Source organism: Hippocampus guttulatus, chromosome 2 (genome assembly GCF_054856545.1).
Source record: "Hippocampus guttulatus isolate MCC_2025c chromosome 2, RoL_Hgut_1.0, whole genome shotgun sequence".
NCBI classification, from domain to species: Eukaryota; Metazoa; Chordata; class Actinopteri; order Syngnathiformes; family Syngnathidae; genus Hippocampus; species Hippocampus guttulatus.
Genome location: NC_141262.1, coordinates 20,379,696 through 20,407,416, shown reverse-complemented (window position 1 = coordinate 20,407,416; position 27,721 = coordinate 20,379,696). Strand labels below are relative to the sequence as shown.

General features: G+C 42.7%; 1 protein-coding gene across 2 annotated transcripts in view; it reads right to left on the bottom strand.

Annotated features, from left to right (window-relative positions):
* Positions 1 to 23,830, bottom strand: part of kdrl (kinase insert domain receptor like) — a 56,624-nt gene extending 32,794 nt beyond the window's left edge. For both annotated transcript variants that reach the window (XM_086101244.1, XM_086101245.1), the window contains exons 1-10: positions 23,657 to 23,830; positions 17,570 to 17,660; positions 16,510 to 16,730; positions 14,231 to 14,358; positions 12,148 to 12,301; positions 11,913 to 12,049; positions 11,661 to 11,832; positions 10,565 to 10,685; positions 10,314 to 10,483; positions 6,451 to 6,607 (exon numbers count right to left, since the gene is read on the bottom strand). In XM_086101244.1, the coding sequence (XP_085957370.1) occupies positions 6,451 to 6,607; positions 10,314 to 10,483; positions 10,565 to 10,685; positions 11,661 to 11,832; positions 11,913 to 12,049; positions 12,148 to 12,301; positions 14,231 to 14,358; positions 16,510 to 16,730; positions 17,570 to 17,660; positions 23,657 to 23,720 (1,415 nt within the window). In that variant the 5' untranslated portion in view covers positions 23,721 to 23,830. The remainder of the gene's footprint in view (positions 1 to 6,450; positions 6,608 to 10,313; positions 10,484 to 10,564; positions 10,686 to 11,660; positions 11,833 to 11,912; positions 12,050 to 12,147; positions 12,302 to 14,230; positions 14,359 to 16,509; positions 16,731 to 17,569; positions 17,661 to 23,656) is intronic.
* Between the last annotated feature and the right edge of the window lie 3,891 nt (positions 23,831 to 27,721).

Below are 27,721 nucleotides of genomic sequence, written 5' to 3'. Positions count from 1 at the left end.
TGCACAAGTAGAATGACTAGGCCAGTGCTTCTTAACCTGGGTTGGATCGAACCTAGGGGTTCGCTGAACCGGTCTCAGGGGTTCGACGAAGCCTCTGCCATGGAGGTTCAGACAGACCCGACTCCAGATGTCAATTAGTTATGACACGCCCGCTTGGCCATCACTGGCTGCAGATGATCACATGACATTGCTTGTCCAATCAGTGCAGTGGGAAATTAAGTTCGCTCAGTCGTCAACGTGTGACTGTCGTGATAGTACGTCATACAATTTTTAAAAAATGTAGGCCATGCAATTTTATTTACTTTTTTTTTGTTTTTAATAAATGTGTTTTTTTTAATGTCTTGAATTTGTAAAAAGTCACATTTTTATTTTTCACTAATGAAAGATTCGGTTAATGTGCATATGAACTGATTGGGTTTGGTACCTCTAACAAGGTTAAGAACCACTGGACTAGGCCATATAGACGTGCTGGATCGTCTCTGTTTTTCCCCTTCCTTGTTTTTTTGGGGTCTTGTCTGTTTTTTGCTCTCCGTTTTCTAGTAAGTTGTCATTTTGGTTTCGGTAAGTTCTTCTCGGTTTGCATTTGTCGTCATTTGGTTCTCTTGTCCTTTTGCGACAAGCTATTTTCGTTTGTATTCTGTATGTATTCCTTGCTTTTTGCAAGCGTCTTTTGTTTCTCTCGTTTTTCCAGCGTCATTATTTGTACTTTGTCAGCTTCGCGCCCCTTGTTCTGTACATAAATATATCCATCCATCCATCCATTTTCCGAACCGCTTGATCCTCACTAGGGTCGCGGGGGGTGCTGGAGCCTATCCCAGCTGTCTTCGGGCAGTAGGCGGGGGACACCCTGAATCGGTTGCCAGCCAATCGCAGGGCACACAGAGACGAGCAACCATCCACGCTCACATTCACACCTAGGCACAATTTAGAGCATTCAATCAGCCTGCCATGCATGTTTTTTTTGGAATGTGGGAGGAAACCGGAGTACCCGGAGAAAACCCACGCAGGCCCGGGGAGAACATGCAAACTCCACACAGGGAGGCCGGAGCTGGAATTGAACCCGGTACCTCTGCACTGTGAAGTCGACGTGCTAACCACTGGACTACCGGGCCGCCCTACATAAATATATATATTTTTTAATGTACTTATCTGAGACTGCGGTTTTTAGAGTCCGCTTCTGTCCTGAACCTTGCGGACCATGACAGTCCATGGATCTTAAACTGGGTTTGGATTGGATTGGATTGGATAAACATTATTGTCAAATGTACTGTATGTGTAACCTACAGCACAAATGAAATTTCTTCCCTCTCAACATAAAACAAGAGGATCCGCTGCGGGTGTCCGTGATACGGAATAAATGCTTAAACAGCTTTCCACCTATCCTTGGCCGAAAGGCTGAGAGCAAACTTAGATTAGCCCACTCTCAAGCCTCCAAAATGGAGGATGGATTGGTGACAACCTCTGCACTGTGAAGTCGACGTGCTAACCACTGGGCTACCGGGCCGCCACAAGTTATTTATCAGATGTGAAATTAAAAAAAGATCACAATAACTATTGTGTGAGAAAACCTAATCTTTAAAAAAAATGCATAGTAGTACCCTGACTTAAAAGTTTATGATTTGTTCCCTCACCAAGCTTACAACTGAACTTTGTCACGTCAAATAAATGCTCCTATTAATTCATTCCAGCACCCCCAAAAACTATTTTTCAAGTCAAGTCAAGTCAACTGTATTTATAGAGCACTTTCAAACAGCCATCGCTGCATACAAAGTGCTGTACATGGAGCAATTTAACATATACAATAAACAGTAAAACAAATCGGTAATAAAGACGGTAGAAAGCACCAAACAGTAAAACCAAGAACAAATCTAAGTCATGCTGAGTCGAATGCCAAAGAATACAAGTGAGTTTTGAGGAGGGATTTGAAGATGGGCAGCGAGGAGGCTTGCCGAATGTTCAGTGGGAGGTCATTCCAGAGAGAGGGACCAGCAACAGAAAAGGCTCGATCTCCTCTGAGCCTCAGTTTAGTTCTTGGTACTTCTAATAATGTCTGGTCTGCATTTTTGTTACCTTTTTTCACTAAGAAAAATAGCATTGTTTCGTAAAAGAGAAATACATGAAAAAATATTAAATATTGATAAATATGAAAACAAAAAGCAAAATACAATGTAAAGATTTATTTACATTGTAACAAAGCCAAATTTCACACAAACACACTGTAGTATTTGTGTGTGTTTTTAAGAGTTGTGGCCAAAATGAGCGCTATCATACATTCAGACTCCAGTTTGAGTGAAGAGAACAAAAAAGAAGAGCGACAGTCACCCATGTTCAGTCACACACTTAAATACGAAATGAAAACACTCACAGGGAGCATGGAGAAGGCTGAACTAATTGCGTGGTGAATAGCCAACCTGACTGACTCGAACCTCTGGGTGTCACTCAGTAGGCCACACCCTTTATTTTACATTTTTATTTCACTTCACAAAAAATGTTTTTCCCCACTCTAGTTTTTATTTTGTTGATAATAACCTTAGTGAGGGTTAAGCAAATGAGAAATAATCAAGATCTCGCATCTGTTGGAGAAGTGTCTGGACTGTAGCCACTCTAGCCTGCTGAGTGGTGAATCGTACACAATGTTTGTTTTATCAAGACTTGACCCTGCAAGTGCTCGACACTGTAAATTCATTCAAGATCATATCTCATCTTTGGACGGAGGGGAAACAATCAATCTGAGGAAGCTGACAGTAGGCTGATAGGCGCAAAGTGTACAACAGAGGTTTCCAAACGCTAACCGATGGCTGCATTAAGGGGAAAAGAAAAAAAATATATCAACATTCAGAATGCTGATATGTTCACAAATTGGAACCTGACGCAGAACAGATGGAAAAGAAATATGAAAGTACATCCTTGATTTTCAAGCCCACTTATTTTCCCTTTTGCTTCTGACAGTAAGTAGCCGCTTAATTTCATCCAGAACTCAATGCCGCCTACGGGTCGCAAATGGCCCACAAACCAGATTGTGTTCACACCTGCTGTAAAAGGTCCCGGGGTGTCATTGTGGGTTGCCAGTTTGCGACGTTATCAGCGGTCCCCTGTTTGACTGCCAAGGTCTACGCATCAACCTTATCTCCTTGGAGCAGATCACGCTGGCGTTTCCTGTTGGAGGTGACGCACAGCCAGGCCCTTCCTGTCACTCGGGCCGTTTCCTCCTCGGCCTTTCGTCTCATCAGGTTGATTGTTTGCCACCGCAGGCGGTGGCGGCTTTGGAGGCTTGAGAGTGGGCTAATCTAAGTTTGCTCTCAGCCTTTCGGCCAAGGATAGGTGGAAAGCTGTTTAAGCATTTATTCCGTATCACGGACACCCGCAGCGGATCCTCTTGTTTTATGTTGAGAGGGAAGAAATTTCATTTGTGCTGTAGGTTACACATACAGTACATTTGACAATAATGTTTATCCAATCCAATCCAATCCAAACCCAGCTTAAGATCCATGGACTGTCATGGTCCGCAAGGTTCAGGACAGAAGCGGACTCTAAAAACCGCAGTCTCAGATAAGTACATTAAAAAATATATATATTTATGTAGGGCGGCCCGGTAGTCCAGTGGTTAGCACGTCGACTTCACAGTGCAGAGGTACCGGGTTCAATTCCAGCTCCGGCCTCCCTGTGTGGAGTTTGCATGTTCTCCCCGGGCCTGCGTGGGTTTCCTCCCACGTTCCAAAAACATGCATGGCAGGCTCTTTGAACACACTAAATCAGGGGTGGGCAATTATTTTCCCGGGGGGGCCAAATGAGAAGCAGAAAATATTGTGGAGGGCTGGGCCAAAAGTTAGAAATAGGAATAGAAAATAAAGAAGATAGCACAATGTCTTTGTATGCCAGTAATAATGTAACATTCTCCTCCACCATCACACTCAGCACCGGTTCTCCTCAAGGATGTGTACTGAGCCCCCTGTTGTTCACGCTCTACACATTTGACTGCTCTCCGATTCTTATTAGCGGTCCAGTTTGCAGAAAGTTTTTAACATGATAACAATCAAACCATTCTAGGAAATGTTCATTTACTCGAGCCACAAGCAATTCACTCACTCATGGAAATTGCCAGAATCGGACTGAGTAAGAATCGTTTCCTTGTTTTTCAAAGTCTCGTAGATTTGAGTCTTTCCGACTCCAGGCGTCTCCTGAATGTTTCGTACTTTGTTACCCGCTTCGTTTAATCAGATACATATCACTTTCCCTTCCATGGTCATTACTCTCTCCCTCTTTCTTCGTCTTCCCCTCCCTCCCTGTGCTCTGCAACTTGAAGTAACTGCACCACCTGGCGTTGAAATATCTGTCATTACAAGTCCAAACGAAATGAATGCAATCAAACCTTAATTGTGCACCAATCTTCAAACGTTTGGACTTGTAATACCTGTCATTACAAGTCCAAATGAAATGAATGCAATCAAACCTTAATTGTGCACCAATCTTCGGCGGGCCGGATTAAAAAGACCAACGGGCCGGATCTGGCCCGCGGGCCGTAGTTTGCCCACCCCTGCACTAAATTGTCCTGAGGTGTGAGTGTGAGCGCAAGTGGTTGTTTGTTTCTGTGTGCCCTGCGATTGGCTGGCAACCGGTTCAGGGTGTCCTCCGCCTACTGCATGAAGACGGCTGGGATAGGCTCCAGCACCCCCCGCTACCCTAGTGCGGATTAAGCGGTTCGGAAAATGGATGGATGGATGGATAAATAACTTGTATTCTGAAAATAAATAAAGCTAATGATAAAACTAAGTGAGGGAAGGGGAAATCATGTATTTAAATGAGGGAGAGGGGTGGCCCCAGAACAGAGCTTCTAATATCTTTAAATATACATTTTGTTTAATTAGATTTAAAACTATTTTAAACTTGACCTGCACATTATATGCCCCCCCCCTCCAATCCCACCCCACCTTGCTAAAAGCATAATGAAATTTAGTATTTCCGGGAATAAGTGAGGCGTCCCCTCTTCACTCACGCACTGTTGTTTTTGCTAATGGTGCCGGGTCCTGATAACCCGAGGCTAATGGCCCATTGTTTTGCTGATCTTACGGCTCGAAGGTCTCCCGCTGTCACAGAGCGGCCGGGATCTCGGGGAACGTTCATCTTGTTTGTGGGTTCACTAGCAGGCTGGTATTCAGCAGCAGTCACTCATCGTACACGAAGAATTACTGGGGGAATCAGCGGTAATATATCTCCCCACTGTTTCCTCTTTGGAATCCGAAGGCGTTGACCTCAAATGTGAGGGCACCTCTCCGGGGCTACTTTACTTTGATTAATGTGCTGTGTTCTGAGTCAATTTAGACAGTGGAGATGTGCTGTTGTTTTTTTTACTGGCACTCTGGGATGGCTTGAGATTATGCATAAACAGAATTGTACAATTTAAGTTTTTTGCCCCTAATGGGTGAAGATGAGCATCCATTCATCATCTCTACTTTTGTCTAGGTTGCTGTTTTGTGTACATGGTATGAGCACAACATGTGGGGACCATGTCTATCCATCCATTCATTTATTTTCTTACACCGCATATCCCTGGACTGGTCACCAATTCAATCACAGGGCACATATAGAGACAGATAACCATTCACAACACATTCACATTCACAGCTATGGAAAGTTTAGAGCAGGAGTCACCAACGCGGTGCCCGCGGGCACCAGTTAGCCCCCCCCAAGGACCACATACAGTAAGTAGCTTGTGGCCCTGTTTGAAAAATAGCACACTGGCAGAGATTGATATAATCAAGAATGATCCGTGTCTTCATATCTGCGAATATCCTAATACAATGATTAAAGGTAATTTCCACAAATTTGGAGAGAAAAATAAGAATCCTGCCAACCTTTTTTTGTTCTTCACCGGCCCTAATTCCGCGTGTAACTTTCAATTTCAAAAAGGTTGGTGGCTCAGAGTCCAAAATGAATGTAGCATAGCCGGAGTAGTTCAAAACAAGTTATTACAGAGCAGAGAGGATGTATGTTTAAAAAAGTAGGTCAGTTAAACATTTGTTTTGTGTGCCATGTTTGTCCAAAGTAGCAGTTATTTGAAGTTTTATAACTGGTGTCACATCTCTGCTAATCTCTGTTATTCTTTCTACGGTGTTATGCATTATATCGTAGCAAGAATCTAGTAGGCATTTGCAAGAGGAAATAATACGATTTGGGTGAAGATTTTGAACGCACAACGTTCCATTGAATTGTTTTTTGTTTTACGTGGCAGTTTTACAGCAAAGTTTGACTGGGAGTGACAAACAGCGTTATTTGGGTAAATATCCAGACGTGTCTTTTTGTTTTCTCAAAGTATACAACAGACTCCCATTTCTTGACAGCAGGAGAGTGAGAACAGACGGCAGCTTATTGCCGGAGCCCATTAAGAGTTGAGATGCAGCAATTTTGCCTGCATCCCTGCAAGATAAGGAACCTAGAATGACGAGCACTTACTGTTTGAGGACGGTGTCTGTGTGACAAGGTTGCCAGAGCCAGGTGATATGTGGCGCGGGTCTGCCGGAGGCAGTGCAGGTCAGCTGGTGGCGCTTGCCAAACATGTAGGGCTGGATGTCCACAGGGGCAAACTCTGACTCGGAAATACTTGGCTTCACTGAGAGAATAAAAGAAACAAAACACTTTTTGAAAAGGTGTCACCAATCCATCCATTTTCGAATCCGCTTATCCTCAGGAGGGTCACGGCGATGCTGTTATCGGGCAGTAGGCGGGGTGCACCCTGAACTGGTTGCTAGCCAATCGCAGGGCGCACAAAGACGAACAATTATCCGCGTTCACACTCACACCTAGGGACAATTTAGAGTGTTCCCTTAACCTGCCACACATGTTTTTGGAATGTAAGGATATCGGAGTACCCGGGGAAAACCCACGCAGGCATGGGGAGAACATGCAAACGGAATACAGGAAGGGCAGAGCCGGAATTGAACCCTTGAGGCTGACGTGCTAACCAGTCGCCCACCGTGCCACCCAAAAGGTGTCACCAATATATTGAAATTCAATTTTCAATCTCTTTGAATGAGATGGCAATGTCTTAGTACTTTATTTTGTTTACCGTTTTAATGTTATTTATCAATTGTTTTTACTGTCTTTATTTTTAGATGTCAGATTTTTTTTAAACTTTATTTCGAGCACTTAGTATGCAGCTTGGTGCTTTTAAAGTGCTTGATTAAAATTTTAATGTGACTAGATTTGCTGTACATTTTTTTTAATTGTAAAGACAATGTATTCTGACAAGATAATTTGGAAGAATATTTGTCCATTTTTTTGAAATCATACAAGATATCAGGCAATCATTTAATTTTAAATTTCAACCTGACGCTCTAAATTGTCCCTAGGTGTGAGTGTGGGCGTGGATGGTTGTTCGTCTCTGTGTGCCCTGCGATTGGCTGGCAACTGATTCAGGGTGTCCCCCGCCTACTGCCCGAAGACGGCTGGGATAGGCTCCAGCACCCCCCGCGACCCTAGTGAGGATCAAGCGGTTCGGAAAATGGATGGATGGATGGAACCTGACAAAATTTAATTGGAAATCTATTTTATATATGAATATTGTACATAAAATATATTTTTTTCAGTTTAAAAATAAATTGCATATTGCATTAATTATTATGATTTTTATATCACAGTGAAATTTTTTCGCAGCTCTCACTTCTAATGACAAGCTGAAATTTGGACTTTTGTCTCATGTACATTTTTTCTTTTCATGTGTTTAACTACAACGATGCGGTCTCAACTGGTTAGCATGTTCGCCCACAGTGCAGGGGTCATGGGTTCGGTTCTGGGCCCGGGCCTTCCTATGTGGAGTTTGCATTTTCTTCCCGTGCCTGTGTTGGTTTTCTCCAGGTCCTCCGGTTTCCTCCCACATTCCAAAAACTTGCAGAGTAGGTTATATAATCACTCCAAATTGTCCTTTGTGCCCGATGATTGGCTGGCAACCAGTTCAGGGTGTACAAGGCCTGTTGCCCGAAGTCAACTGGGTTAGGCTCCATCACGCCCGTGACCGTCGTAAGGATAAAACGATGGATGGGTGGCTGGCTGGATGTTAAACTGCTTTGCTTCTTTTGACCCATACAATAATTGAATTGAACATGAATTGGTTTGAGCATGTTTCATAAACGCAACGTGAAACAACCTTTGCACTTCCTTGCCTTTTCAGTCTGTGGCCCTCCGTTTTAAAAAAGTTTCAACATTCCTGCGTTAGATGACGCCCCCCCCCCCCCCACCCTCAGCCCAATCCACTGCCGGAATCTCATAATGTCTTTCTAATGAGCAACGACAGTCATGATGGATAGCCGTGAAGACGGTGCCACTGACACCATTTGTCCTGTAGACGCTATGCAGAGGGGAAGAATGGCTGGATGATGGGCAAGCCTGGGGCGGCAGGGTCAGAGCGTGACCCCGCCGCTATCCGCAGCCGTGACGAGTGAGTCGACGCGAGCTCTTTAATCGGCAACGTACAAAGATCCTCGCGTCACCTCTGACGTTGTGGCGTAGCCTTTGACCGCTCTCGCAGATTGAACCGACAACATAAATCTCCCTCGCTGCGGCCAGCCCAGCAGCATCATTGCCACCAACATTTTCTCTGTCTGCAGAGGTGGGAAGTAACCAAGTCCAAATACTCGATTACTCTATTTGACCTTTTCTCTATTTGCGTCTTTTTTTTAGGTTGCGTCGTCATTTGTAAAGAAAGCAACCAAATACAAATACTTATACTTCTTAATTATGGATTTGAATGAGTACTTCTACTTTTTTTTAAACACATACACTTCTACTTTAGTATAGAATGTGAGTACTTTTTGCCACCTCTGATTGTGTGCTGCATTTTGTCAATGCTCAACATCTGATAAACGACGTTGACATAGTTTCTTAATTTAAACCAGGATCCCTCCCGTCAGTGTTTATTTGTACACTTCATTTTATGTCACTCCAATACGTTTTAGTGATGTGACATGGGACACTATAAATTTTTCCTTCACATCTTTGGCACTTTGATATCTGAAGAATGCTATGAAATCATTTTGCAGTCTCCCACACTTAGTCAAGCTCATGACCGTAAGAAGGACAAGTGCTACAGAGCATAGAGGTGCGTGTTGCTGAAGCGTGTGCTAATCTAGTCATTTTTTTAGAAGGTTTGTTGTAAGATTTGTCCCAAATTGATCATAAAATGAGTAATTTGCGCTGATGACGTCATTTTAAGTTTAAGATCAGATAAGATCATTAAAAATATATAATTATTTTTTAGTGCAACAGTCAGATTGCTCTTTCTTTCTTTCTTTTGTCACAAATCGCAGAGGTACTTGATCAGGAGTTAGTATCGATCGATACTCAAAATGAAATGACATCCTGATATATAATTACTCGAACATCGATGCTAACCTGTCTATTTTCGCAGTGGATGTTCAACATGTCCCCTGCGATAAATGGGGGTTCACTCTACGCCCCCAAAATTTCCGATGTTGCTTTTGAAAAGCCCTGCACAGGCCATGTTGACAACATTTGTGAGTATAAAAGCAGCACATTTGTTTTTGTATTGTACAATGTACAAGTGGTGAAAATGCAAACAAAGGCTGCTGTGAACCCAGGGGGGGATCTGGAGCACTTGAGTTTACACTCTGCGCCAAGGCCCTACCAAAGAGCCCCACTAATCAACAACAGCTGCCATGGCACTGACATAATCTTTTTCTGGAATCAACAAGCACACATAATTCCTCTCATACTAAAGCTGCTACCTGCCGTCCAGTCACTTTTGTAATGTAACGGAGTATAAATACTTTGTTCCTGTACACACATTTCTTACGCCTCGGGACAAAATGAAATCAGAAGAAATTGTTGTTTGAAGTAATGCTGGAGGAGTGACAAGATGAAATCACCTTCTGCCTACTCTGCTACTCACAAAAGCAGCAGATGACGACCAAAACGACTTCAATGGTGAATATGAGAACAGGGATATCGTTACATTGTATAAAGTGCCTCTTATGACTTAAGTGAGAAAAATATTAGCATTCAAGAGCTCCATGTCCACCCGACAGAAGCAAAACAAGGCGGTTGAATTCATTTTTGAACACAAAACGTAAATGTTCCTTGAGTTATCATGGGCTTGGTTTTAACGCATATGGTTAACATGATGGCTAGGCTAACATGTACTAGCTAACTTTACTCATTAGCCAATATAGAGATCTTTAACTACTGGAGACCATTGAGGTAAATGAAATATAAATAGACCAAAAAATAAATTACAAAATATATTTGTCTTTTACAGTACAGTTATTTTTCTTTTCCAGTTCAGTGTAGTAGTAGCAGATTACCCTCAACTTCCAACGTGTAGCTCAGGTTCCGGTACAGGCGATGGGCTTGGTTTCCGAGGCTTATGGTGAAGACCCCGTCGTGTTTCTGCTGCACATCGGAGATGATCAAGTTGTAACCGGAAATCTTGTAGCAGGTGGAATTCTTCAGGATGGGGACTCCGTCTTTATACCTGGGAGTCAAACAAATCAGTCAATTCTAGGAAAACAAGCGAGGTGGCAGTCGACTTTTATGTGTAGAAACCACAACTTGCCATGTCAATGTATCTGGTAGTGGCAGGGCATTGACCTTGGGCTCGAACACCAGCCTCTTTCTGCCCTCCCTGACAACCACTGTAGCCTGGTGCCTGTGTGAGATGTTGAGGAAAGGGTGCTCTGAAACAAAACATATTAGAAGTTGGCAACATATCAAATACAGTAAAGCCCCAGCATATCGCGGTTCATCACCGTAGCCCCTAATGACGCATATCAATTTAAAATGTATTTTTACAGTCAACAGGCAAGTCCGAATTTAGGGTTGAGTAGCTTCAGTGTCGTACCACGTCTACTGGAAGACCTATCATGAACAAGCAGAGGTTTCCTACTTAGCTGCAGTAAAATTCGTTTCCGCAGTTGAAATAAGAAACACATAGCATAAATAGTCATATTACCGTGCTTGTATGTATTGCTGCTGCATGTGTGTTAATTTAGCAGTTGTTTGAGGCTTTATTTTTACCGCATGCTAATTTCTAATCGCTCGATTATGTTTTGGTGGTATTTTTTCTTCTTTTTTTTTTTTAATTTTGTTAGCATTAAGCTACCAGATATGTTAGCATTAAGCTAGCGGACAGCATTGCGGTATGTTGTTTGAATAAACGAGTAATTCTGTTCTGTTTCGTGTGTCAGTTTTACTGTAAAGTTTGACTGTGGGTGACAAATATGCAACTTGGAGCAAGCACACTTCTTATTCTGGTGATTTTAGGCGACAAGTCTACCATTTCACTTTTTAAAGTGATGACTGAAATTATATAAAGTAGTCAAGAATAACGTTTTATTCAACTACTGCTGAAGTAACTATAATGAGGGGTTTGGTAACAAGAAAATGCTTACAATATGTCACTGATGTATTGCATGTGAACATTTGAAATGTCGGTACACATTTTAGCAAGTACCATTGAAGTTGTCATCTTTGCTTTCGCTTAAAATGATGTGGCAGGACACATCTGGACCCCGGGGCCTTGAGTTTGACATATGTGATGTACACGGTCTCTCTTGATCACGAATTCCCACCGGACTTGAACATATCCCCGGAGATAAAGGTAGATTCATTGTACAATTAAAAGTTCGAGTCAAACATTGGCACGTGCTCACCGTAGACAATGACCTTCGCTGTGGCATTCTTATGTTTGGTGGGTGCAATCTCAGCTTTGCATCGATACAAGCCCTTGTCCTCCATGGAAATGTTGGGCAACACTAATGCCTTGCTCATTGTAAATGCAAGAGCGGTGCTGTCTTTGGTCTTGTTTGTGAAATGTCGGTTTTCCTGAAGGCAAGGGAAAAAAAATAAAATTCCATGAGCACATTAAAACCATCTACGCTGCAGTTTGGCTGCGTCTCACTTACTTTCTTTCTCGGAAAATCCCACGTAAAGCTGATTCTTTCACCGAAGGTGGTCACTCCGGTGCAGTTGAGGAAGAGTGTGTCGCCAACCAACACCCTGACCCGCTCCGGGGTGATTGTCACATTCTCAAGAAAAAGTGCTGTCAACGTGAGAGAGAGAGAGACAGAGAGAGACTCAGACGCCTCCTTCTGACCAGTCTTTCCTAGTTAATTTGTCTGAAAAAGACAAAACACTCACACAGTCTCTTGGGGATGTACATGGAGCTAAACTGCTGACCATTGACGACGGCAGAGCAGATTAACATGTCGTACACAGTTTCGGGGCTGTAGGGAATTCTGAAGCCCACTTTTGGGTCCCATTCATTGTCAATCTTCTCTGAGGAGGGTGACAGCTGTAAATCAAGGTGATATGACATTTCACATGAGATGTTAGCATTAACCTGGCAGACGTTTGTTTGACAAACACTATGTATGATGAAATGATAGACGGTTTGGTTGAACATTTTGGTGGTTGCATTGACAGTGGTTCATTCCTTTTTGTTCTGTTTGCATGCTTTGCTGCTCCGGGTGTGTTGAAGTCGCAGTTGTTAGAATTACCCTCACCAAAACGCACGTTTTTTTATTCGCCCATCTGTGACGTTTCAAGTTACATGCTAGCATTAAGATTGGTGCGGTGAAAAAAAAACATATGTCTTGCTTTTTTTTTTAACATTTTGGTGTTTAAATACTGAATGTTTTATGTGCTGAAATCAGTCAACGTCAACTGGGAGTGACAGTTTCAGTGTGTTTTAACAAATTTAAATGTGTTCTAAGCATGTAGAGGAGGTAAAACTAGTTAAATGTTTTTACAGAGTCTCTCTATATCGCAGATTTTCACCTGCAATTGCTTATTTGATCAACAAGGGTTCACTGTATGATTTTTATGGTGGAAAAAAAAAGTCTGTACTGTAAGTGCTTGCTCTTGCTTGTTGTGATGCCAGAAATCAGGCTCGACGAAAAGGCAAGGGAAGGAAGGAAAGGGAGCAGGAAGGAGGAGCACCATTGATTTACCAATGGCAGGAAGGTCACACCACCATTATCTGTTCCATCTCAAGACAGCTTGTTTGTCCACAAGTGGGCACAAAGTCACGCAGTGGTAAACCAGTGCCACAAATAGCGCAGTGATTGGCAGCTTTACAGCTGAGTGGTACCGAGCACCAACAAGCTCAGAGGTTTCACAGGACTGCTGTTCCTGTGGCATCCAAGGAAAATGGTATCAAAAGTTAAGAGTCCATCGGGCAGGTTACCTTGTTGTTTCCTGTGACTGGACACAGTGCGTACAGGTTTTGTCTTGCATTTCCTGAAAGGGCCAAATTTAGCGGGAGATTCTATTCTGAGCAAAAACACTCTTGGACCACCTTCCTTTTCGCACAGGAAGCAGACAGACTGACTCCCTTCGTTTCCCCTGATGCTTGTTTCTGTGTTTCTTTAAGACTGGTTTTGTGGGAACCACAAAGTGACAAAAGTAAAAATGCTCCGAAGCTTTGTGCAATGAACCCTCGCTGTAATGCGGTTTATCGTTCGCGCTCCCACTTTTTCACAGATCCTTAAAGTTGTTTGGGTTTTTTGGAGGGGGTTATTACTGAACACAGGCAATTCCAAATTTAGAATTGTGTGTCTTTGGTGTAGCACCGCGTTGTACCACACGTTGTGTAAGATCTATTGGAAGACTTGCAGCGTAATTGAAAGCAGAAAGAAAAGGCAGAGAAGGTCCCCTACAAAGTTGCAGTTGTTGTCGTTGTTCCTACCGATCGTGATCGTGAAAGATGTTTTTGAAGTGAGCAATGGCTTTTATTTTTTATTTTTGCACGATTCCGAATATGTGAATTCACAAAGTAATAAAATCATGCATCCTTGATAGATCCACAAAGGTTGATTCAAGGCAAGTGGACTGTTCTCCTTTGTTGAAGATGTTTCACCTTTCATCCAAAACGCTGCTTCAGTTTTAAATTTAGGTGTGGGGGTCCCTCTATTTATGCCTTGTGTGTGTAGTCCATTCGAGTGTTCGCCAACAGTGTGATGGTTGCTGTTTTTCACTGGGGTTATGAAAGAACCTTCATATATCAATCGGCCGTTGACAAAAACGACTCATGAGGGCCGATCTTTCCTTTGAATGAGGCGAATGAATTTGTCTTCAAAAAAACAAGAACAGCCCAGTTTGCCTTGATTCAACCTTTGCAGATGACCACAATCTACATGGCTGATAATCTGTGGGAATATGAGCCTGTGTGGGTGTGTGTGTGTGTGTGTGGGTGTGGGTGTGGGTGTGGGTGTGGCCTTACCTGTTTTAGTGTCACAACAGTACTGGGAGACGATGTACGGCAAGGAATCACAAGGCTGGACTGATCCCTGTGGATGAACAGGACGTAAGGTGTCTGATCATAGGGCTCCACAAATGGCTGCTCTGGATCTGAAGGGGAGAAAAAGGATGCAAACTTCTAGACTTGAAAAGCAGAGGTGACGAAAAAAACGCTTTGCTTTTTGGATGTTTTTAAACGGGGGTTTATTGTATGATGTAACAAACAGCTGAAGGACTGTGAAAAGGCCGTCAGACTAAACAAAGGCACAGGAGGCTGCGTGACTTTGTCATCAGGAAACACATTCAAAAGGTTAATTTGTTTAGTCTGCCTTGTCCAATATCACAAAATTGTGTTGCTTGCTTATTTGTCCACCGGGCTTTTCAAGCAAATCCAAGGAAAACTGTCTGAGTCCGAACTAAAATTGTACTCCTTGTCCTGCCTCGCACAATCTCCTTTGGAACAATGCTTGAACGCTAACTTGTTCCATGTGTTGTTTTCGAAGGGATACTTTGCGAAACAGTAGCTCGAGCAGGAAACCACAATCAGCGTCTAGGGCTTCCCGTGCAATCACATAAAGAATTTTGTTGTAAAATAACGGTCAATTCCGTGTCTGCCTTGCGACCAGTTTCAGGGTGTGAACCTACACCCCCAAAGTCAGCTTAGATAGGCTCTTGAACGTCCGCGACCCTCGTGAAGATAAGCGATGCGGACAATAAATGGATGAATTTAACAATGCACCTACTGTAATTTCACAGTATAGTACTGTACAGTGGTACCTCTACTTGCGAACGTCTCTTCATACGAAATTTTCAAGTTACAAAACATCTCAACAGGAAAATATTGCTTCTTGTTACGAAACAAATTTCAAGATACGAAAGGTTCTGTGTTTCCTGAATGCAACATACTTATAGCTGCTCTGCCAGTAGCTATTACTGAGCATCTTACTGGGGAGGGACCTCTACCGTATGTGTCTATGTGTGGAGATAGATAGACAGATATATATGTGTCTATGCAGCGTAATCGTCATTCGCCCCTCCAGCCATGAGGCGATCTGATAGTTTTACGTAAATGTGAATCACCCAGAGAAAGTGTTCACCATTCGGGCGATCGCTCACTATGTTGATTTTTGCCTTGGACATTTCCGAAGGATTGTTAAAAGCCGACAAAAGCAAACGCACTTGGATCAGTTCTTTACAAAACGCCTGGCAAAATCCACTTCTGAAAGAGAACATGAACTGATGAGGGCAAAAAAACGATGAGGACACAGTTAAAAGTTAAATGACCAGCATTTTTAATCTTGACTTGATTTGTTTTTTACATTATGCACATCTCTCATTTATTGTGCAATAATCTAATTGTAACATGTATTTGTTATATATTTTGATGCTTTCGGAAACATTTATGTCTAAATTTTGGGGGGGCTTGGAACGAATTAGGGCATTTACATGGGAAACGCGTCTCTACTTCCAACATTTTCTAGTTAAGAAATTTCTTCCAGAACCAATTCATTTCGTAAGTAGAGGTACCACCGTGTTTTGAATTATAGTATATATACACACACTGTATTTGTATGTAAATCATGGCTCAGCTTCAGAAAACAGGTGAGCTAGGATTGGTCATTACCTGAGCCCCAAGCAACTGTGATGTCATTTGCAGTGGACAGAAAGTGGCAAAATGGCTGCCCCATGACATGCTAAAAACCGATGGATTTAACTCGCATTCCTAACACAATATTTATCAGAATACTGTGTTATACTGTGAAATTAGTTTGTTATTCTTAACCAAGTGTTAACTGTTCATAGCACATGTGCTTGAATGTTATGAAATATGCTTAGGCAAAATGGTAATTCATAGGATTTCATGGGGCATATCACAGTTGTTTTCTTTGCTATAAGGTTGAAAAATGCACGCACACACACACACACACACGCTTTACATTTTGTCTGTCAAGAAGCACCATTCAACACCGTGAGGCTCTAGACTGGCGTCAGCAGATCCCAATCACCCTGTGAGAACCTCACACTGCTCTTTCATCGGGGCTCTTACATGACTTTGACAAAAACCAACGGGCAAACCTCCCAACAAAGAAAACAATTCAAGAAACGATTCTTATCCCTGCAACGGTTTGGAATTGACTTTCTCATGGTGGAAAATTACCACTGTTTATTTGACTTGTGGGAATAATGCCAGTATTGAATTTTTATTTTTTTTTAAGGCTTTCAAGGGCTGTCAATCACATTTTCTGATTATTAACATCTCACCTGCGACGTAGACGTATGTGGATGCAACGTGGTCGGACCCCCCTCTGGAGTAACCGCAACTGTACTCCCCAGTGTGACTGGCATTCAAGTGTGTGATTGTCAGTTTGCTGCAGTGCGGCGCATGTCTGGAATCACACCGCTGCACTTTCATGCCCTCCCAAGAAATGAGACGTCGGGATCCCACCGGCTTTGGAAGTGTCCAGTGCAGCTGGCCGTGCCCCCTGGTAGAGGACAGAAGCAATTTTATACATTTAAATACGCGTCTACCAAAGTACCGTAGTCAAGTATTTGTATCCGGTCACCTCTTCAAACCGAATGTAAGAAAGACTCACGTCGGAATCCTTAACACGTTACAGACGGCGATCTATTTTAAGGAGCAGTGCCGCAGCTGGCAATGAACTTTCACGCCTTTTAGTTCAGGATGGCAGCATCAGCATCTGCTCTCGGGGAAATTGCGGCCCCTGCGACAGCTTTTGCTTGATTTCGAGTCATCTGATAAGGTGAACTTTCACATGGGAATGTGTTTCTTTCAAACGGCGTGCTCGAGCTCACACATTCCTTCCACACAAGTACCCAATTTTAACATTCTCATTAAAGGAATCCCAGAGGAACATCAAACATGTCTGGCATACCACGGCCACTGCCTACAGAATTTTGGGTCAAACAACCTCTCGCCTCTCTCATCCAGTGACAGAAGACCAGAAAATATAGGACAGCTGTCCAAGCATACGGCCTTATAGGGAAGCGTTGCATTACAGAGATACTGTCCATGCTCTTGGACATTCCTTGCGGCCCTGCAAAATGATGAAGGCTCAGAGATACGAGCGGTCCCAGGAACCCTCAAGACCGATAAATGTTGGACCGCCATCAAATGTTCCAGTCTCATTGAAGCTATTTGCCCTAAGGCCTTGTCTCAGTCATTTCCCCGGGGGGCTTTTTTTTTTTTTTTGCCATAGAACAAGTCTAAAAAAGGACATTTGCAACACAGTCTGGTCACTGAGCACAAGACAATTACATTTTGTTTAATTTTCAATGTACGTGTGATTTTTGGGGCACTTACCTGCATGTGAGATGAAGAGGGTCCCCTTGGTGAATAACGATTGGATTCTCGGAAGGCCAGATTTTAGGCAAGCGCTCGTCAGCCAAATATCCTGAAGCACACATGCAGAAACACCATCATCCATCCACACAAAAGGCCTATTTCAAACTAAAGTTCACAAAATTATCTAAATCTGAGTGAGTGAGCACTTCTCCGAAAATAATCCAGCAACCTCATGGTAAAATTCCTTTGGTGTCATCGTAGTCATCATGAGAAGGTCACGTAATAATGAAACTCTGAGAGCTTACCGTATTTTCCGGACTATAAATTGCAGTTTTTTTCATAGTTTGGCTGGGGGTGCGACTTATACTCTGGAGCGATTTATGGGTGTAATTATTAACACATTATTATATCATTTCACATGTTATTTTCACATTTAACCACAAGAGGCCGCTCTAGACCTGTGTTGATAAAACCACGATGAGTCTGACGTAAGCGACGTAGAAGAGGAAGCGCTGCATCTTCTAACTCCGGAGTTGGTGGAATTGTTTTAAAATGACACAGAGGATGAAGATTTCATTGGATTTAGTGATTTGGAGTTACATTGATGGTTTGCTTGTTTAGCATGTTCTTTATGCTATAGTTATCTGAATAACTCTTGTACACTTATTCAGCGTGTTGTTTTCTATTTTATTTTAATTTTCAATTGCCTTTCAATATGGCATGTATGTTCTTGGTGTTGGACTTTATCAAGTAAATTTCCCCCCCAAAATGCGACGTATACTCCAGTGCGACTTATGTATGGGTTTTTTTTGTTCTTTATTACGCATTTTATGGCTGGTGCGACTTATATTCAGGAGCGACTTATAGTCCGGAAAATACGGTATTATAAGTGGCCAAACACTTGCATACATGCCAGTACAATGAGTATTTTAAAGTGTTTCCTTCATTTTGTATAATTTTGGCAACTCCCAAACAGACACCTGTAGAAATGGTTAAATGATGCAAAATCAAAAAAGTTTTTGCACGGTTATACTGTCCACAATGTCATTTGATTAAATGAGTCCTATTGCATGTTTTTTTTTTTTCATCATATTGAATGGTTTCTTTCCTGAAATTGCCTGCCCATTCTGTCGTGGTGGTTTAACTGCCTCGATTAACACTTTCAGGGACAGCGGTTACTACAGTGGACAGCTTGTAATGTTCTCGGGTCACAGGGGGCATGACAGGGTGAACAAAGCCTCTGAGGTTTTCAGTCAGCATGTCTTTCTTCAAAGACGCTGGAACTGTGGAAGGTCCACTATGTGCTTATCGAATGCTAATATGAGCCAGAAATGTCCACCCTGTCAACACACTCAAATATTCCGTCTGTTTGCATGTTCCTTGTCTACACCGCACGCTATACAAACAATAAGAGCACACTTTTTCCCCAGATTTTTTTTTCCCCTTCCCTCACCATCTGTGAGGTCTGTTACATTTTTTAAAAATCGCTGCGTGTCTACTCCGCTTTGGGAAACACCATGATCCACCTTAAGGTCCGGAGGGTGTCATAGACCTCCACATCAGAGTGCCTTGTTTTTGCGGAGCCTTCCACTTGACAAAACAACTTTGTTGAGTCGACCAACAACATGCGAGAGAGGTTCGTCGTAGCCTTGAATCAAGAATGAAAATAATTACACAATAGGACTGACGCGCTCTGACCTATGAATAAGCTGATAGACGCACATGCGCATTTACACCTGCAGCTACAACAGCGGACGCACATTTGCCTCGAGTTGGACTGTTATTCAGAACAGCTGTCATGCAGGGGGGAAAAAAAACAGCTGACTGTGCCAACGGTGGTAGTACAACACAGCGGTGGTTTCCCTTCAAAATACTTGAACATCATTGTTTTATTGTCCAAGGGCGCGCAGAGGAAAAGAGACAATTGTGCGCTAAGAACTGCTGCTTTCATCTGTGGAATGGAAGATGCAAATCAAGGTTTCTGTCCTTCGCAAACAATGAGAGAATATACTTTTCACTAGTTCATAAAAAAAAAAATCTGCTGCTGACTGCTAACTTGCGAGAAACACAAACGTGTTGCCTCACATCTGCATATTCAAGAATGGCTGGAAAATGACAACTTGGTAAGAGCAAACAATAATTGGATCCTGGGAGCACAAAAAAATTAAAAGAACGCATCTGGCTCTCGCTCCGAGTATAGAATGCGAGTCATGTAAAGAGTGAGACATCTGCTCGTATACGTAACCTCACCAAAAAAAGTAACTTGACCTTGAATTGCACTCGCTCATTTCATAAAACGGGCCAATTGCCAAAGAGTCTTCCAAAGTAACTGGCTACAGATGGATGAATCGGCGGGGGCCCTTGGGAGCGCGGCTAAACCAAAGAACGAAAACACCCCGCCGTTGCTTCTCAACACCCACCTCCCCAACTCTCGACCTGCGCCGCTGCTTAGCCAGCCAGCACTGACTCCCACAAAAGGGTGCAGACACCCCTCACCCCCTAACCCCCCCCCCGACCCCCACCCCCCTGCAACAGCTGTGTGCCCCGCGTTCCTCCGGCGGACGGCCAGAAGAAAATGCCAGAAATTGTGCTTATCGTGTCGGTTCAAAGAGTCCCGAAGCTGGTTCTCATTTGGAGCCAATAGAAGAAGAGGACAGGCACGCAACAAACGCGTAAAAGGGCAACTAAAGAGAGATGAGTGACCTTTTAATTCGAAACCCTAACCCTAGTTTAAAACCGTACCTTGAAACGATAAGCCTGGTTTAAAAACCTACGTTGAAACCCTCGCCCTAGCTTAAATTTGTAGTTTGATTTGATTAAGGCCTTTTTGTTAGCTACTTTTTCACGACTCTCTTTCCAAACAGCAAAGTCAGTGTGTCAGGGGAGTTGTCAGCCGACTTATCTCCAGTAAAAGCCACTATTGCTCACCATCACATGACTATCACCGTTCAGGAAACCGCAAAGAATGGGGAATAATGTCAGGACTTCCCGTCACTCCTTTACACGTCGTCTCCAACGGCACCATCAAGGTGAATGAAACAATGTGGCCCGGTGACGCTTTTGTTTCGGCATGCCACTCATTTCAAAGAGTAGACATAGAAAAAGGGGAGGGTCAGTGACATTATTAACAAAAGAGGGAAGAGTCAATAGAGTTAGAAAAAAAAAAATGGCGACCCTGATGTTTGTTGAGAAACGGTAGCAAATGGCAACACACATCCTGTCTCAGCCTCGCTGACCTTCTGGAAGCGTTGCAAAATGCCTAAAGGAACAGCAAAATGAAAAGAAACATCTTCTAAATTTGCCACATGAACAAAGATGATTGTTGTTAACAAGAATTTGAATCATTAAAAAAAAAATCGGCAAGAAAAAAAAAAGGCTTTGAAATTGTATCCCACCAGGTTTTTTTTATGCTGCTATGAGAAAAATCGTTTTTTAAAAGAAAACCCACACAGCCCGACAAAGCAAAGAGCTTCTACGAGGTGGCCGCGCAGCAGTTCCTGGCCCAAGAAATCTTGCACCAAATTACCTTTCGGGCAGAGAGTCTCAAGAGAAGCAGTCTGAAAATAAGAGGTCAATACTCAAATTCGAACCTTGGACGCCACTTCAGATCGGCTGCCAAACTGCTCAATCTATGCAAACCCCACGTGTGTTGGATTTTTGCTTTTTATTAATCTCAAATGTTCCCCCTTTGCCAGCGGCAAGGTTAAGACAACACTTAGAGAGCGAGCTGTTTTATTAGCTACAAACTAGTCTTCAGAGATTTGGAGGCAAAAAAAAAAAAAAAAAAAAGGAACATCTGGGGGTTGCGAAGGGCCGTCCAAAAGCCAACAAACAGCAATTTGATGGATGAAACTCTTAAAAACCAAACCGAAAGGCTTCTTCTTGCATTGTACAAGAATCACAACTCACAGGCACACGGAAGCTCCTTCAAATTGAAATCTCATGCGGGATTTCTAAAGGCTATATTGCAAGCCCAGTTTGGAGCAGACGCCTCAATCATCCCATAATAAGAGAAGCGCAGAGTCATTTGTATCGTTAAACATCACAGCACATCCTGGCAAATATCCCAATCCAGGAGAGTGTCTATCAATGTGTGTGTGTGTGTGTGGTGGTGGTGGTGGTGGTGGGGGGGTTGTTGTTGGTGTCTTTTTTTTTTTTTTTTTTGTAATATTTGCCGGTGAGCATTGAGCCTCTGTTGGACTTGGATGACCTCTCATTACTCCCATTTTCCACTCCACCGTCTCAAGTGTCCAAAGTGCAAATCAAAAACGCGCCCAAACAAGCCAGGCACAACATCGAAGTCAGCTTCTCACATTATTACTGCAAATATTTGACCTGATTAAAAAAAGAGAGAGAGATTCAGTTACAAACCATGGTAAACTGTATGACAGATTTAAAAAAAAGTTTTAAAATGAATTTTCCCAGGAAACAGGCAAACAACGAATTTAGAGTTGCACACATTCACTGCGGCATCAAGTTGTAATGTTTGTTAAATTCTGTGTGAAATATGTCATATGTAATTGTGTGTGTGTGCGCACGCAAACATACAACACACACCAGCACAATTTTTTTTCTAACCCTTCTGAACAACATTTTTGGTTTTAATATGCGATTATAATCTGCAACTGGCCACAATGGTCCCCCGGGCAAAGTTGGGACACCCCTGGTCTAATATCAGGACGCATCAGCATCAGTGACAGTGCAGTGCACTAAACCAGCTTGAGACAGCCTGCCGCTCCTTCACTAATTGCTCGAACTGTCAGTGGCACCTCCTGTGCAATAACAACGCTCTCCTTCCCTCTCTTCTCCTGTCAATCACGCCTTGTGAGTACAGCGCAAGCACATCCAGGATGAATTCTTTGCTCAGGTAGCATGTCACACATCCGTGACCTTCCCTGCAGTCTGCCTGCCTTCAGCTCCAACGTCCGCTTCCTCCTTGCGTCTTTCCCACGCCTTTGTGTGGGGACGGTGAAGGAAATGTCCTCCAAATAACATCGCGGACAACAGTGTGCGGTTTAAGGTGTGAGCAGGAACAGCGTTTCCTTTGTTTGGATGTGCTGTTTATTTGGGAAACGCCGTGTGTCTATCTCGTTGGCCCTAATGGCGGAAGGACATCCACCTTTTTTACACTCCGTGTTATCATCGGTGGCACGTCCCGAGAGACAATGACATGGAGTTGGCCCCACGGAGAAGAAACACACTGTACGTTAGCTGGCGTTTAATCCTCTTAACAATAGCTGGAACAAACATTCACTTTGTGTGGAATGTGCTGATTTGAAATGTCTCCCACTATAAATGGGGAGGCCATCAATCAATTCCTGCATTCACACAAATAGCCCTACATGAAAAGATTTTACATAGCTGACTGTCAGTGGGTATTAAATGAATCAGTACAGTTACAATGGGACAGGGCTACTTCTAGTGGAATGGCAAAGAAGCGAAAAGAATGACACTCGCATATCCGACTTGGACTGTGTGGTATGCGAGTGCAAATGTAATTTTGTCCCACACAAATCCGAAAATCAAAACCCAGGAATATAAATCACACATAATAAATATGCAACGCTGGAAAAAAATAATAAAATAAGAGACCACTGCAAGATGAAACAAAAAACAAATAAGAGGGCTCTGAGTGCGTCAGAATCATCAAGACTTTCAGATGAAAACCCAGAAATGACGAATGCATCTCACTGAAGAATTGATGGCACGAATGGATCGTTTAGCAGCGGTTTCCTTTTTTTTTTTCTATAACAGCTGTACATTGTTGGCTACGATAGCACTCAAAATCGAATGGGCGCTAAATAGTTGCCAAAAGTAGTTGCCTTATATACGGACAAGCAAACAAACCGCTTTTTAAATATTTTTTAGCATCCTTGACAACTAAGAATGGGTGCTAAATAGTACTTTTGAATGCCAAATGGTACTCATTTTGGGTTCCATTTAGCTTTCAAAAAGAATAGTTGCTAATTGTACCAAAAACCGGATCCCTTAACCATACCTTTATTTTATTTCATACTTAGCGTGTATATGTCAAAAGGTTTTCAGACAGTTGTAAAAAAAAAAAAAAATCTTATGACTTCAGATGAATAATGAACGGCTTCTTACCACTTATGAAGGACGACCAATTCAAGATAATTGCCAACTTGAAGCAGGCACACAGCAGCATCATCCTTTTCAAAAGCTTCAACAAAGTCCTCTCCCAGAATGAAAAATAATCGTCCGAGGTAGTCGTTGGCTTTCAAATTCCGTACGTATGACAAAAGTTCCCTCGACGGAGAAGTTGCAAATAAGACAAATGTCAAAAGAAGCCTCAGGTGGATGCGGGTCAGGAAGCCGCGGTTTTCCCCGCTGCCATTACGCGTTCGGCGGGGAACCTCTCCTCCCCTACTCCCGCTTCTCTGGTTCCGTATCCTCCGGGCAGGTGCTCCCTCCCGTTACGAGCAAACAGATGAATTCAAGAGAGGTCTAATGAATTGTTGTTTTTTTTCTTTTGTACGGAGTGTGGGGTGCAAAATAAGAACCAAGATGAACCAAGGACGACCTTTCAGTGCCTGTGTGCGCACACTGAGCAGCCCCGCGCGTCAGGCACCTTTTAATGGTGGGTGGGGGGGGGGGGGGTGACGGAGGAAGCGCGCGACGTCACTTTGGAGAGGGGGGGACATTCCACGATTGTTTTGCCTCCGAGTTTCACACACGAGCGAGATTACCACGGCGGAGGGGGTGAGGGAGGTGATGGAGATGTACGGCGAGTTCTGTTTTAGCAGCATCTGCTGGGAATAATGTGACTAACTGAATGAGAGCACACAAACTTTGAAGACGGTGTCAAATGTCTTCAAATACTTGCTTCTCGACATTAAATACGTTTGAAGATAATCTCCGAGAACATGTAGGACTGAGAAATGTATTGCGGAGCTATCATTAAACAGTTTTTCATTAATTGCAGTATTCCACTTTTTTTTCCCCTAACACTATAAAACGGTGACCGGTGACACACCATCCCCATGTGAGAACATGAACACTTTCGTTCACATCAGTGGTTAGATAACAAGCCCTGACTTCACCACCAAAACATAGCTTCCCTTTGGAAAGCCTGCTGGCTGGCATGGGCAGTTTAGAGTGCCTCGTTGTTGGCTATGAGTGTGCCCACGTCATGCAGAGAAGGTGAAAAAGTGACGAGGATTTCAGAGAAGTCAGATGTGATAGCCAGCATGTCGACTAGGGCTTCAGCCTGGCGTGGCCACTTGTGTTCAGCCGTGTTCTTTTTTTTTTTTTTTTTTTTTTTGGCAGTTTTGGCATAAACCTGATGCAAACAACAACAAAAAAAAGTACAGGAGGAGAACGAGTCTAATTTTAGCTTTCCTTCTACTTAAGTATAGGGGTGTTCACACGGCACACATTTGCTCCGGCGCTGCACCGATGTATTTTGTTGTGATATATTTTGCACCGCAGCAAATTGTGTGGAGCGTTCACACGTACAAAGCCGCTGAGCGTGTCTGCACCGGCACAGCGTCGGTGCAGCCCCACTTGCGTTCACACGGCAGTTTCTGCAGCGGAGCAAAACGACAGAAAACAAATGAGCTGTCGTGTTGGTTCTTCTTAAAACGTATACACAACTCAAAGACTACTGGACAGGCACGTCCTTCTCCTTCTCGGTCTCCGTGCCTTCTGCTCGAGAGTGACCGCCCCCGAAAACGTAAATCAACGATGGCTTCAATGACACTCAGAAAAGCAAACACGTAATGCGCCAAACAGAAAATCAAGAGAGGAAAAAACAAAATAAATTATATGGGGGGCGGGGGGTTGTGAACACACAACAAAGGAACAAACTACACAAACAACTCCGAGACAGTCCAGTCTCCTACAAAAGGAAAGATGTTACCAGCCAAGTCTTGTGTCGTTACTAAACAAACACATGACGGAAGTCCGACAGAGCACGAAAGCAACGCATTCTCGCCGTACGTAGTACGTACTCTTCACAAGCATTTGCTCTGGAGCAAATTTAACCCAGTTGCGTTCACACGTGCAAATTTACATCGGTGCTGCTTCGCAAACGAGCATTTGCTCCAAAGCAAATTTTTAAACCACCTCCCTGAGGTGGATCAAATTTGGTCCGGTGTAAGCACTTTTCCGGGGCTACGCCGGAGCTAATTTGCACGTGTGAACGCTCTACTGGGGCAGCCCCGGCGTAGCACCGGACCAAATCTTGTCGTGTAAACACCCCTTTTGTTTGCCACTTCTCAGTATGATTTTTTTTTGCACTCTTGCCTAAAGTGGTTCATGCTTATCAAATAAACATATTTTAAACAGTGGTTGTCTCAACATGCGGCATGCCAGTGAGTTCCTTCAGTTTCAAGCTCATGCTTGAGCTTTTTTGTTGTGGTTTTTTTCCCCTCTGCCAAGGAGGATTTCACTGATATTTGTTGGTGGAAAGAGAATTAGGCTAAAATGTTTTCACCTGCAAACCTTTGTGGATTGGCGGGGCTTGGGCCAATTCATTACATTTTATGATGAGCCAAGAAATTACTTCTTTCCTCTTTTGTTAGCAATTGATACAATCTTTCTCTTGCAGTTGATAAGGATACTTGTCAGAAAATCATCAGAAAAATGATACAATACTCAAATAAAGTACAGATACCTGAAAAATCGAAATTTGTATTTTTTACTTCTGACCGCTGTGTGGTGGTTTTATGAGACAAATATCACTTTATATATTCGATGCAATATATAATTCTTTTTAACTTTGTAAAAACACACAATAACGACAATTAATCACAACGTAATGAATAAAAAAAATCCCCCCCAAAAAAACAATACCATTTTTTTTTTCCAATAAGAAAATACAGTTTGTGCCTCATTTATTTTTACTTCAATTCAGTGGACATTGTGATGCTTCTGGTGTGCCCGCCTTGGCCACCTGGAGGCAGTATAATTTAGACAGAGATTCACACGAAGGACAGTTTTGCAACAGAGTTCGTAAGATGCACCAATCACTGTGAATTTCCGCAACGGACAAAAAAGAATAGGAACATTTCGATATTTATTGCTTCACTGGTTGTGTTCAAATATCCGTTGCTTAAAGGATTTTAACACTGTGATGGTGATTTGCATTGTTTGTTAGCATTATTCTTAACAGTCTTTGTTTGGGCAAAGCTATGTGGTTGCTTTAAATGCACAACATGTAATTGTCTTTGTTCTATGTTTAGTTTGACAGTAAACTTCAACTTGGAATGACAATAAACTGCTTGAAGCTGGCCCCGTTTAAATTTTTTTTTTTTTTAACCATTCACTGCCACCATACAACACTTGGATCTCAAATATGTGCTAGGAAAGGCAGAGCAAAAAAAAAAAATCCCTGTAGGTGTGCCGAGAACATATTTATTTATTTTGTATTGTTACACCTTTATGTTGTGCACCACACGTTAACATCCATGTACATGGCAACGTAATAATTACATCGACAAAGGGAAACACAATTCCATAATTTTCACATGATAATTTGAATCGCGTTCTGTTTTGTTGCTTTGTTGTTTTCAGTGACCTTTGTACGACGTTCTCTGATCAAATCAGACCCATCCATGGGAGGTTAAAGGTGGCAGCTCTTACAAAGTCTTGCCTTAACAGGAAATTCAATATCAATCATGTGCCCCACTGTTCTATGAAATTATTTGTGGTTTTATTTTTAACTTAAGAAACAGGATGCGGTGCTTTTTATATCAATGTAAATAATCTCCTTTTGTCCAGCACTGCCCCGCAGAGTGTGGATGTGCCGCAGACAGTTTTCCTTTAATACTTGGCTGCGGATAGGTCTCAGTAGCATGCAGGCATGGTAAATAAGAACATCCTGCCCTCACCTTTCTGCTCTGTCTGTAAGGACCTCACTTGGGATATAAAGTGGAGTAAGATTAAGATTCAGATATCCTTTATTTGTCCCACACTGGGGAAATTTACAGTCTATAGCAGCACAATTGAGGTGTAGAAAAAAGAAAAAACTAAGTGTTTGCATGCACAAAAATAAATGTTTCAGAAGAGAACTGTACACAGTTCAATATAAGTGCAATATAAATACAGATATTGATATATATAAGCATATATGCAACTGGTATAAGGTGGCTGTGCTATTTACAATTGTTACTGTTTTTTCACGTATTTTATTTTTTATTCAGTAGCCTG